General features: G+C 44.5%; 1 protein-coding gene across 5 annotated transcripts in view; it reads right to left on the bottom strand.

The window, feature by feature from the left end:
• Nucleotides 1–12307, bottom strand: part of PTPRG (protein tyrosine phosphatase receptor type G) — a 703069-nt gene that overhangs the window by 51661 nt on the left and 639101 nt on the right. For all 5 annotated transcript variants that reach the window (XM_059161377.1, XM_059161376.1, XM_059161378.1 and 2 more), the window contains one exon: nt 6199–6290. In XM_059161377.1, the coding sequence (XP_059017360.1) occupies nt 6199–6290 (92 nt within the window). The remainder of the gene's footprint in view (nt 1–6198; nt 6291–12307) is intronic.

The raw sequence follows: 12307 nt of genomic DNA, 5'->3' as shown, positions 1-12307 counted from the left end.
GAATACTATAATGCAGTGAAACCGATTTGTAAATGACATACGTATGTAACACTTCGGTAACTGCAATGATTGTATTATTGAAGTTTGTCCTTTAAAATGGGTATCTCCTGATCGAAAAGTCTAGATTTTTTTTTCCAAGATTTTATTTGACAGAGACACAACGAGAGAGGGGACACAAGCAGTGGAAGTGGGAGAGGGAGAAGCAGGCTTGCTGATGAGCAGGGAGCCGGGTGTGTGCTTGATCCCAGGACCACAGGATCACGAATGAGGTGAAGACAGACGCCTAACTAACTGAGCTGCTTAAGTGCCCTGAAAAGTCTAAATTTTTAAAAGTACTTGCAGATGTTAAGAATAATGTGGATCTTAAAGGAACAGTTTTACCACTTCAGTATCTTAAAAATGTCACAGAATTAAGTATTACTTAGCATTATGAGGGGACTGACCCACTAAGTTATTGCATTCAATTATGCTTTACCTTCCCGGGGAACAATGGAGAATCTATAACCATGGAACATTGGATTCTGAAAAATTGTTAGTGAAAGATTAAGAGTCAAAGCCCCTTTCATTCTCCTGCACAAGTCAGAGTTCAACTTATCTGGAAAACTAACCAACCAACTAACCACTGTTCCCATATATGCAGCAGGCACTGTAACTCCATGAGTTACAGTGTCCTGATGACAGTGTCCTGATGACAGAATTGATGTCACTTCTATGGTGACTGGAACCTAACTTCAAAAGCACTTCTTTAATTTCTTTCATGTTGGATAAATACTCTTGCATCCGAAAAAGAGTTCTTTCTACTGTGGCTACCCGGCCTTAGCCATCACATTCACATTCTCTAGCACTTCTGCATTTTACGTAAGTGTAGGTGAGATCAGGAAAAAAAAATGTCCTCATTCTGACAAGACCGTCTTTGCTATGTTAAATCAGGAGAACATACTGAAGATTCTAAACTCCTGAATAGCAATTCAATTCAGGAAAATTAATAACTCAGAATTCCTCAAGAATTCCTATGAATGGCTATCTCCAAAGGCCGAGTAATCGATTAGCAAAGCTCTCTTTAATCATTTGCCTATTTGATAATACTTTTGAAAAAGTTAGCGTAACTTACTGATTCTACTTGTGCTTTGGAATTTGAAGATCAGAGCTGTTTCTGCACTTAAACCACAGCAGAATCACCCAAAAGTTTCAACGTATTTATAAATTTCTCCCCATGTCATTTCAATCACATATTGAAATGTGCCTATTTTTGCACAGGGAAGGAAAGTATAGGTGGGTGGAGAGCCTTTTTCTTAGAAAGTAAGAGAACAAAAAGGACTAGGTAACAGAGGTAGAGAGGAGTTTTTGGTAAGGAGGAAACTTCAACAAAAGAATAATGAAACTATTCAGAGGGCTGTAAGAGAATTCAGCCGAGAGGCAAAAGGTCAGGGCTGGTGGAAGAACTCAGGGGGAAAAAACTACAGGGCATGCTCACATGTATTTGAAAGGCCTTGGTTTAATGAATCAATATCCAGGTTTAATGAATCAATATCCAAATGAGGGGCTTGAAGGCTTGAGATAGCAGAACCTTCGGAAGAGCCGACCAAGGGGTAGTAGAGCCATTTCCCAGGCATCTGTGCTTTGAAGCCATACAGAGGAATTTCAATGTTAGTTCCACCCTTCCCATCAGCTTGGGTGAATTAATAGGGTCTCGGAACCTCAGTTTCTGCGGCTGTAAGATGAGGCTATCCCCTGCACCTGTCTCTGTAGGACTGACTGTAGTGAAAATAATCCATGGCGTCAGTAAACGCTCAGTATCTATTGTAGGATGATGTTTCCTAAAGACAAGGTTAAATGTAAAGGAAGTTCTCGGAACAGAGCTTATTGCATAGTCCAGGGATGACCCAGAAGCTCTGTTTTGTAGCAGTTTGGTGCCTGAATTCTCAAACTTGCCCTGTTGTATCTGTAACTTTCTTAACCGGTATAATGGTTCCGAGTTCACTAGAGCAGTGGTCTGGAAGTGTCTCTCTCTCTCTTTTTTTTTAAACGATCAGTTATAGGAAAGGAGTTCAAGTGATAAAAGTTGTTAAATCGCAGGCCCAGTAGTCCCGTTATTAGGTTTTGAAAAAGGATAAAATAACTGAGGTTGGGCGCCTGGGTGGCTCAGTCGGTAAAGCATCTGCCGCAGGCTCAGGTCATGATCCCACTTGCTCTCTCTCATAAATAAATAAAAATTTTAAAAAATGATAACGGAGCTCTAGCAGGTAGAACAAATACTCCCTATGAAGTCTGTAAATATCGTATTTTTGGAAATAAGAACAATGAGATAATTCCTAGGGTAAATCATTCAGAAGAATCCCAAGGAGGTCTCCACTAAGGAAAAGGGTTGAAAACTTTACCAGAGTGAAAACAGCCCATGAATTTGTTAAAAAGTGTGTTTTTCTTGTACTGAATTTCTTCTGCATGACACAGTTGGATGCTAATAACCAGAAGAAGCCATAAGAATAAAGAGAGCACTGGATGGTTAGAGTGCATCATAAATGACAAAATATTTTACAAATGGGACTATTACCCAGGTCAGTGGGGGTTTGTTTCCGAAAAAGGGAGAGAATGGGATTAAACTGGAAAAAAATTTTTTTTTTAAAAAGATTTTATTTATTTGACAGAGATCACAAGTAGGCAGAGAGGCAGGCAGAGAGAGAGAGAGGGAGAAGCAGGCTCCCTGCTAAGCAGAGAGCCCGGCATGGGGCTCAATCCCAGGACCCTGAGACCATGACCTGAGCTGAAGGCAGAAGCTTTAACCAACTGAGCCACCCAGGTGCCCCAAAACTGAAAAATCTTTAAAGAAAGGTCATGGAGAGTAACTTCTTCCCAGTTAAGGGTGAAATGAGTTGATTTGTCTTGGCATGTTCCCCCCAGTGAAGGCTGTGCCACCTGGGAAAACAGAGGAAGAGTGGCCTCATCTTGGTCCTCTAGTTCTTGACCCTCACACTGCATAAGGGATTCCAACTCCTTCATTCGAGGCTGCACCATGTCCAGTGAGGCACAGCTGAACACCGCGGATTTCTCAGTCAGTGGAGAGTCCGGAGCAGTTTTCTCTCCATACACTTACACTACCAGTGAGTATGGAATTAGGAAAAACTCACATTTCCAGAAATGCCTTTGGGTTGTGGGTACAGTAGTTCCCCCTCATCTGGGGCTTTAGTTAACTGCACCTGTAGTCCAGACACAGGCGACCCTGCCCCTCCTCCCCATGTATGGTCAGAAGGACCACAGGAGCCCAGTGCCACGTCACAATGCCTATGTCATTCCCCTCACCGTGTCTCGTCCCATAGGCATTTTATCATCTCACACCATCACAAGAATGGTGAGGACAGTCCAATGAGATATTCTGAGAGAGACACACGTACCTTTTATTACAATATATGGTTATAATTCTTCTCTTTTAATTACTAGTTATTATTGTGAATCTCTTACTGAGCCTGATACATAAATTCAACTTCCTCACAAGTATGTATATAGAGGAGAAAACAGTATACACAGGGTTTGGTAAGACCTGCAAGTTCCAGGAATCCACTGGGGGTGATAGAACATATGCCTCATGGAAAAAGGGGGGTGGGTGGGGAGAACTACTGTATTTATGGTGGTGATTGAACAGGTAGATGGGAAATGAGGCAGAAAACACTAGAGACACCTATCCAGCGGTGTGGCACAGCAGGCACAATGGATTGGCAGTTTATGAGGATTCTAGTGAACTGAAAATCTTCAAGTTCAAGGCACAGAGCAAGGCGTGGTGGGCCACACCAACTAAATTTGGTTCAGTGTTTGGGACAATCTTAACCTGAGTACCAGGCAAATGCTCATTCTCCACAGCTACTGGGATGAACCATACTGTGATTTGGGAAGGAAAGCTTCAACAACGGACATTTCTGGGTTATGGTTTCCCAAATGCTTTTACACATAACACCTTACCTGAGTTTTAACACTGCCTCAAGTGTGGGTAGATCAAGCATCCTGTTTCCTTTACAGATTCTGGAAACTAAGGCTCAGAGGGGTCAAGGCAGTGGCCAAAGCTTTCATAGCAGAGGTTTTCTGATTCCCCATCCAGTGGGAAAAGAAAAGAAAAATGGAAAGACAGCCCAAGAAGTATCTCACCATCTAACCTTTTAAAATGTATTTCAACTGCACAGGTACCCACCAGCTGTATCTGTCAGATGACTCAGGGCAGAGGAAAGAGAAGCCCCTGGGCGTTTTCCAGAGGCCAACACATACTCTGGGTGTCGAAGAGGAAAATGATTACACACACGTGCTAGTGCGTGACTCCTGAGCTTGGACAAAACTACTTATTCCGTGTAAGTGCAAGACTGAGGATCCCTGTCTGCTTCCTCACCTTTCAAAAGCAGGAGTGGGATTTCCTCCACCAAGACTCAAGGGTAAGGCTCAGCGAAGAAGAATGAAGGGGAGCATAAAACCTACCCCATCTGTCTGGGGAAGGATTAGCAGCCATGAAGTGATCCAGTAAGAACTCACCCAGAGGCTTTTCTGCTACCCCTCTTGTTTCTGTGTGACAAGCTTTGATGAGAGAAGGTGACCAGATTGGAGAAAACATGGCCAATTCCACCAATACCCAATGACTTCACATATACTGACACATAAAGGTCTAAATTAACTTCCCAACCGTAACCGCACCTAGCGAAGGTTTGTTTTTTTAATATTTATTTATTTGAGGGGCACCTGGGTGGCTCAGTGGGTTAAGCCGCTGCCTTCGGCTCGGGTCATGATCTCAGGGTCCTGAGATCGAGTCCCGCATCGGGCTCTCTGCTCAGCAGGGAGCCTGCTTCCTCCTCTCTCTCTGCCTGCCTCTCTGCCTACTTGTGATCTCTCTCTGTCAAATAAATAAAATCTTTAAAAAAATATTTATTTATTTGACAGAGAGAGAGGGCATGCTCACAAGCAAGGGGAGCGACAGGCAGAGGGACAGGTAGGAGCAGACTCCCCACTGAGCAGGGAGCCCGATGCAGGGCTCTATCCCAGGACCCTGAGATCCTGACCTGAGCCGAAGGCAGACGCTTAACCCACTGAGCCACCCAGGTGCCCCTCATGAAGGTTTTTCAACAACAGAAACATTCTGTGGCATGAAGAGAACGACTATACTTCTGAGCTTCATAGATACAGCCTTTGGGGAACCCGAATAATGCTTTGCTGACATGAATTCATTTATTCAGAGAATTAAAGAATGCTTACTATGTGCCGGGGACTAACTAGCACCAAGGAGACACCCACTGGCCTTTATGAAGCTCTTGTTGTAGGAGGAGAGGACAATAAACCAACAGCTACAATACATGGCATATCGGACGGGGAAGACCCTTCTGGAGAATGAGGGAAGCTGCGGGTGGGTGGGACGCAGCCCTAGGCGAAAAGCAGCGCTTCTGGTTACCAAAAAATAATGTCAGGAGGGTGGATGTCGGACATATTGAGAGACAGATATTTACCAGCACATAAAGAAACCCACAGGAAGAAAGTTCAGATTTGGCAAAAAAAGGCAGAGACGCCAAACGAACAAGCTGGGAGCCGTCTTCAGCTCCCACATCCCATCTACCACAACGAACCAGCTGCCGAACTTCTCAGCGGCACCTGCCGGGCCACACTACATCGTATTCCAACCAGTCCCGACCCCCAACACCAGCTGAGTGTTTCCCCTTTTTTACCCAAGGACCCATGACATGAGTCCTGGACCAAGAGTGTATCCCTAGACTTCCCCACAAGTTGCTAAGAAGCAAAACTTCCAATGCGAAGATAAAGTATTTGCAGAGGAAGGAATCTCAAGAGAAACCTCAAGAAAACCTTATCACAAATTGTGATTTAAAAAAAAAAAAAAAAAAAAAAAAGTAAGCGCAAGTTGCCTATCAAAATGAAACCCGGTCCAAGAAGACTGCAAATGATCTTTGCTTTCCCTTTGTCTGCTGGTACTTCCCCTCCCTGTCCGTGAGTCTCTCCTGTATTAACTCATAGCTATTTGTTCCTCTTAAAAAGAGGACTCCATCACAGTGCAGTTATGTAAAGAAGAAAAGATTTCATTAAATCCCCCTTAGGGAAGGATCTCTGAGGGCAAGCTTTCAAAGGCTAGGAAAATAATATTTTGTCATGGGTGTCACACAAAAGTACCAACAAAAGAGGAAAATGATTAGCCCGCTGGAAAGAAGAGTGTGTCTTACTTACCCGGAATAGGGATAATAGGGATACTTTCATTGGGGACGACCCGAGGTGAACTGCTATCTTCCACATAGAAATGAGCTGTCTGAAAACATTTCCTGTGCAGCAAAGAGAAAAACATGCAAACAGTGAGACCAGAGAAATACACTTGGAGTTCATTTTTTCCCATTCTTCCTTCACAGATTTTACCAGCTTTAAATACCACACAGCACTGAGTGCAAGCCCATGGAAAAGTAACAAGATTTAAGAAGGACAATATTCCATCTATTGGAAGAATCCCCAATAGCCGAAGAATATAAATATATATATATATATATATATATATATATATACACACATATGTATATATGTATTATATATTTTATTATACCATATCTCTCCTGAGAGTTAAAAGGAGAAAGCTTACTAGGGAACTGCTCTAATCCACCAAAACTTGGCATCCACAGAGCAAAATTGGCTCCACACACTGTTAGGATGACCCCACAATAGTTCTAAATTTGACCCATTAAGAAGAGTCATTTGGTTTTCCCACACCTCCAGCCCCAAGTTCAAAACCACACCTCAAACCCTCCCAAATGCAGTCATCAAACAGCTCCAAGTACACAACAGCAGCACATTGTCAGTGCTCCGAAGGCCCCCAAAGCTACACACAGCTCTCTAAGAGGGTTGGAGGGCTCGGAGGGGGCAAGCCCTCAGAATCCGGGGCCCTGGCTAGACAACAATGGGGAGAAGAACCTGGAGCTCACAGGTGTCCCCTGCCTGTTGTCTGTGTTATTTTACCTGGACTTCAGGCAAAGCAGGGAGCAAACACTGGTCATCACAGGACACGCAGTGCACAGAAAAGCCATCAGCAGCTCACTCAGCCTCTGCCTACTGATGCCGGCTGGCCCTCGGCTTTCCAGCATCCACGTCACTGCTCATTGCGGCCCTAATGAGCTGCCGGAAGCACAGGCTGAATATTTAATGAGGCTGCTCAGCGTGAATGGCTATTGTGACTAGAGAAGGGTCCCTGTTCATCTGGCCGAGGGGCTTCACAGTAGCTGCCCCTGCTGCTGGGGCTTTTAGCCAAGCAGGCGGCATCCTTCTGCTGCTCGGTGTCCCTGGGACCCAGCCCGCTCCTGGGGCGCCCCCACACCAAGCCCCGATGACACACTCCAGCTCTGCTGTTCCTGGGGGCTGCATTCCAACCACTAGAGTAAGTCAACTTTTCTTCAGAGCTGTCTTTGCTCATTTAATCCAAAGTATCCTGCAATGATTCCGCTGGGCACGGCACTTTTCTTTCAGCAGCGCCTGTTTCCAGACGGAAAGCAGCTCTAACCGATTGTACATTTGGGCACTGTTCTAGAAGCAATCTGGACTGCTGCTCCATGCCATTAGGGGGTTCTGAACATAAGTCACTCCTACTCGGCACATGTCTTGCAGGACTGCTCTTGCAAAGGGCTGAAAATGATGCTCCCCCTCCCCCATGAATTGCCTGGCATTCATAATATAAATAATAAAACAAGTTTTCATCACTCATCGTTAGCTGTCTTTACCTAAATTTGGAAAGAACGTCAGTCAGTCTGACTTAAGCTACATGGATATGAAATGCACAAAATGTTTTAGGGCTCTGGTAATAACCAGATCTTCTACTGAATGTGAAAATGATGGAAATCCATGTGGAACCCCCCCACCCCCCCCACACACACATGATTTTGTCTGAGGGAATAGCTTCTTTCTGTTTCTAAATTAGTCATCAAGTTTTCTAATCTCGGATTCCTCTCTCCCTCAAATTTGCATGGATTTCCAGAAAGTAGCATTCAAATAAAAACACAGGTGACAAACTCCACAAGTGAGGTACAACCTTAACCGCCCAGTGTCGTAGCTAGAGATGACCTGCCTTTGTTGAGATACTGGACCACTCAGGAACTTCGTAGCCCAAAGAAGTGCTCTCCAACACGGAAACAAATGACATGCAATTCATCAGGTCAGACTTGAACTAGCTGAAAACACACACACACACACACACACGCAAATAAGTCTCCTATTTTAAGACATAACTCCTACACCTGTTAAAATTTCTAATATATAAAGCTATTAGTACATAGAACTGCTATTGGTCAAGGTAGTGCTCAAGTCAGGTGACTCTTGAAAGGATAAACTGTATCAACGATTCTTTTTCTGGAAGAAGGCAGGCATGCCATCCACTCACTGTTATGTGGGGAGCTAGCAGCTTTGCATTCTCTTTGGGGAAAAAGAAAAAGGGCAGCGTGTACCGAAGCACATCACACCCCAGTGCGCCATGTGCTGCTGTGTATAATGGATTTTCCCTGGAGCAAAATAACCCTGTGATTGTCAGAGAAAAGTGCACTGCCGCAGATGAAGGTCAGAAATTTGGGAGACGCAGCTTTCCACATCAGCACCTCGGTGCAGGTCAAACCTACTTTCCTCCCACACAAGGACTCAAGTGGATAATGACCTACAGAACTTTGGGGAAACACCTTCCCTCAGAATAAAGGTTTCGGGGGACTCAGCAAACATCAATCCAGCACCCCCCGCTCGGCACGGAGCAGGCAGGCAATGCCTTCTCCCTGCAACTGCCTAGAAGCTTTAAAGCCGCTTCCTTAAACCCGGCCAAGCATTCAAATTGCATACATAATACATGATGTCAGCAGAAAAATTAGGGAATACAAAAGCACGAAAAGGAAAAGCAATCAATTAGTTACTCCAAATCGTCTACCTAGTGACCAACACTATCGGCATTTGAGGAGTATATCCTTCCACGCTCTTCCTCTTTTATTACTGTCCCTCAACATCTGCGACGAGGGGCCAGTGCAGTGTGACCAAGAAGACAGACAAGGCGCTTCTCTTGGTCAAGATCTGCCATCAACAAGTCAACAACTGATTTCACGTAGTCAAGGGGCATGAAGAGAGTAAGACAGGCTGAGCCTGTCACCACAGCGGAGACCCGACTGAAGAGGATTAGCCAAGGGCAGGTGTCAGGGAGGACAGATCCCGGCAGGTCAAAGAGCTCGTTCTAGAGCAGAGTGAGCTTGCGCGTTGCAGGAACTGAACGGATGCCAGAGGTAAAGCAGGGAAGGGCGGCAGGAGGCAGGGGGGGAGGGGCGGCCAAGAGCCGGATCGTGGCAGCTCCAAAGCCACAAGTGTCGCTGGTATCTGCGGGAAATGGAAAGCTGACCAATGGCTTCAGTCAGTGGGGGGCACAGTCAGACTCGTCTCCTTCCAAACGCTCATTTTGGCTGCTATGGGACGAGCGGGGAGGACAGGACAGCAAAAATGGAGTGAGGACATGCATCGGGGGCTCCTGTCACCATCTCACCCACACGGAGACACACGCACAGTCTCTTCTCTGTTGTGTTTGTAACAAAATTAAACCATACTGTACTAACTCACTTACAACAAATAGGAACTGACACAGTCATTAATGCTGGCTTTCTCCCCCATTTTATGGCTGTTTCACATAGTCAGATATTTAGCCCTTTAATCATTAATTACCAGAGGTCTGCTTTTTTTTTTTTTTTTTTTTTAAAGATTTTATTTATTCATTTGAGAGAGTGGAGAGAAAGAAAAAAAAAAGAGTGAGCACACAAGCAGGGTGAGCAGGAGAGGGAGAAGCAGACGCCTTGCGGAGCAGGGAGCCTGACACGGGACTCGATCCCAGGACTCTGGGATCATGACCTGAGCAGAAGGCAGAGGCTTACTGACTGAAAGACCCAGGTGCCCCTGGTGGTCTGCTTTGACTGAGAGGCTGATCCAGATGCTGGTTTGGTGTCAACTTTTCACTATCACCCACCACACTGAGGTGAACTCTTTTGTGTGCAAATTAGACCCTGTGGGTTTAATACCCAAGAAAAGCAGCTGGTCCAAGGGTCCAACATGACCCTGAGTCTGAACTCACTCCTTTCAGAGTAGTCTCACGAGAGATTGTTTTTGGCCTTCAGCAGTATTCAGGGATAAACAAGTAAAGGCAGGGATTTTGAAAATGAGGGAAAAGAAAACACAAGTTTTCATGCCTCTAAATGCTTCCACTGTGATGTGTTTGAAGAGGCAGTATGGTCTCTCATTTTGAGCTCAGGAGAATGAGGACAGGATTTCTGAAAATGTTCAAGGGGGTCACTGTGCATACAATTTCAAATTTCTGCCCGGGTCCGATTCGCTTTCAACTTATTCTAAAAATGCCCCTTGAACGAAACAGATTCTGGATTATAAAGGGCCATTTTTCTAAAATGATCACTTCTTTACCATGAACATTTACTTAGCAAATACCTTCAAAAAAGGAAAGAAAACAATGAAGTGCACCATGTTTGGAATGAAAAACACATTTACAAGTTAAATGACCAACTGCAGTCTGTTGGATGCCCCCCATACGTTTTATGCTCTTCCCTTTCCCCCTTTCTTTCATCCCTTCCTTATTGTCCCTCTGCTGACCACCGATATGTCTCCCTTGGGAACTGAGAACAGTTCAATTTTTTCCAATGACTCTGACCAGCTTAGTAATGATCCAAATTAGGTTACTTCTGCTTCCCTTAATCTACCTTTGCAACAGATTCTGCTGATACTGAGTTTCCTAAATTAGGTACACCTTCACATTGGAGGGTCCTGAAGTCAGTCAGTCTCTCTCTCTCTCTCTCCCTCACACATAAGCACACAAGTCAGTAAGGTTTCAGTCAAGTGGTGGTTATCAGTGAGCTACATATCTATCTCTTTGGTCTGGGGAGCTTTTAAAACGCCCATGCTAGATGAACCCCACCCCTAGTGATTCTAGCTGAGCAGCTCCATGGTTGGGGAACAGGCCTGTGTCATCTGGAAAGACTCCCCCAAGGACAATGGTGTGTGCTGTCCCTGGTTAAGAAGCGCAGTGATACAGGGGAAATGGAAAGCCACCGAAGAAACAAAACAGTCTCAGATGGCACGTACCATGAAAGTGACCATAAAATTAAGCATCTAGAATTTATAGGGTCCCAGATGGGATAAAAAACCGTAGTTGAGAATTCAAGGATGTTAATGTAATCCTCTAAAATTCAGTAAAAAATAAACTGCATCTCATATACTTAAATAAGAATTTGAAAGGTCTTCTCCTCTGTTTCTGTTGGAACCTAAGTTCTCAGAAAGAGGATGGCATTTCCTGAAGTTGAAGCATCATCTTCTGCCACCCATACTGGAGAACTATCTCCTCAGATCACAGACTTCGCAAGTGAAAGTTTTTCTTCCCAAAGCGACTCTTTAAGTCACCTTCGTGGATAGTTCTGCTTACCGACCAATTAAATTTTAGTTTCTGTCATGGAATTGAACTTGTATTTACTTATTAAGTAACTCATGGATGTTCTGATGTCCTTATTCCAAGTGTCCCACCACATGAATGGAACTGAAAAACACGGAGTTAGATGGCTCTCTCAAACTCATCCCCTTGAAGAAGTATCAACATAGAGTTACAGCAAACATTCACTGAATGCTTCTAAATAGGAACAATAAAGACACCCCGGTGGGCACAAGGTCATTTTCCTCAGTTCCAACTCAAGAGTTGTGGGGACCAGAAGGCAAACAAAAAGGGAGATGCGCATTTATTGGTCTCTGAGTTGGTGCACTCCTTACATGCCTCTCTTCGAAAACCTGCCTCTCAGTATTGAATGCCAGTCTATGTATTTAAATGTATACATTTTTTAATGGATACATTTTTCATATAACACAGATCCTAAATCCAAGCCAAGGGTTTCTGGTGCTTGACCGAAGATGGCCAACCTATTAGATATAAGTGCATCTCATGAAAAGTTCTAAGGAGCAAAATGCAAACACACTTGCTGTATCACTCTCCATTCATCCATTTTTAGAAAACGAACGTGGGCTCTTAAATTTTAAGACTTCTAGGAAAGGCTTGACTGGAAGTCAAGAGGATAACGTGGGATACCTTCTCTAGCAGCTCATCAAACCAATACGGATTCTGGCCAGCAGTCCCTTGGTCTCAAGCCCAACCCCATGATCCGTGGTCCAGGCCCGTGTGTGCCTGAGGTCTCGTACACGGATGGATCAGTCAAACTTGCGTACAGCCCACGGACACATTAAGTGGGTACTCATGAAGTCATGACCATTTGGTCCTGAACTAAAATTTCTAAAAATA

The sequence above is a fragment of the Mustela lutreola genome, chromosome 2 (genome assembly GCF_030435805.1).
Source record: "Mustela lutreola isolate mMusLut2 chromosome 2, mMusLut2.pri, whole genome shotgun sequence".
NCBI classification, from domain to species: domain Eukaryota; kingdom Metazoa; phylum Chordata; class Mammalia; order Carnivora; family Mustelidae; genus Mustela; species Mustela lutreola.
This window is presented reverse-complemented; position numbering and strand designations above follow the sequence as displayed.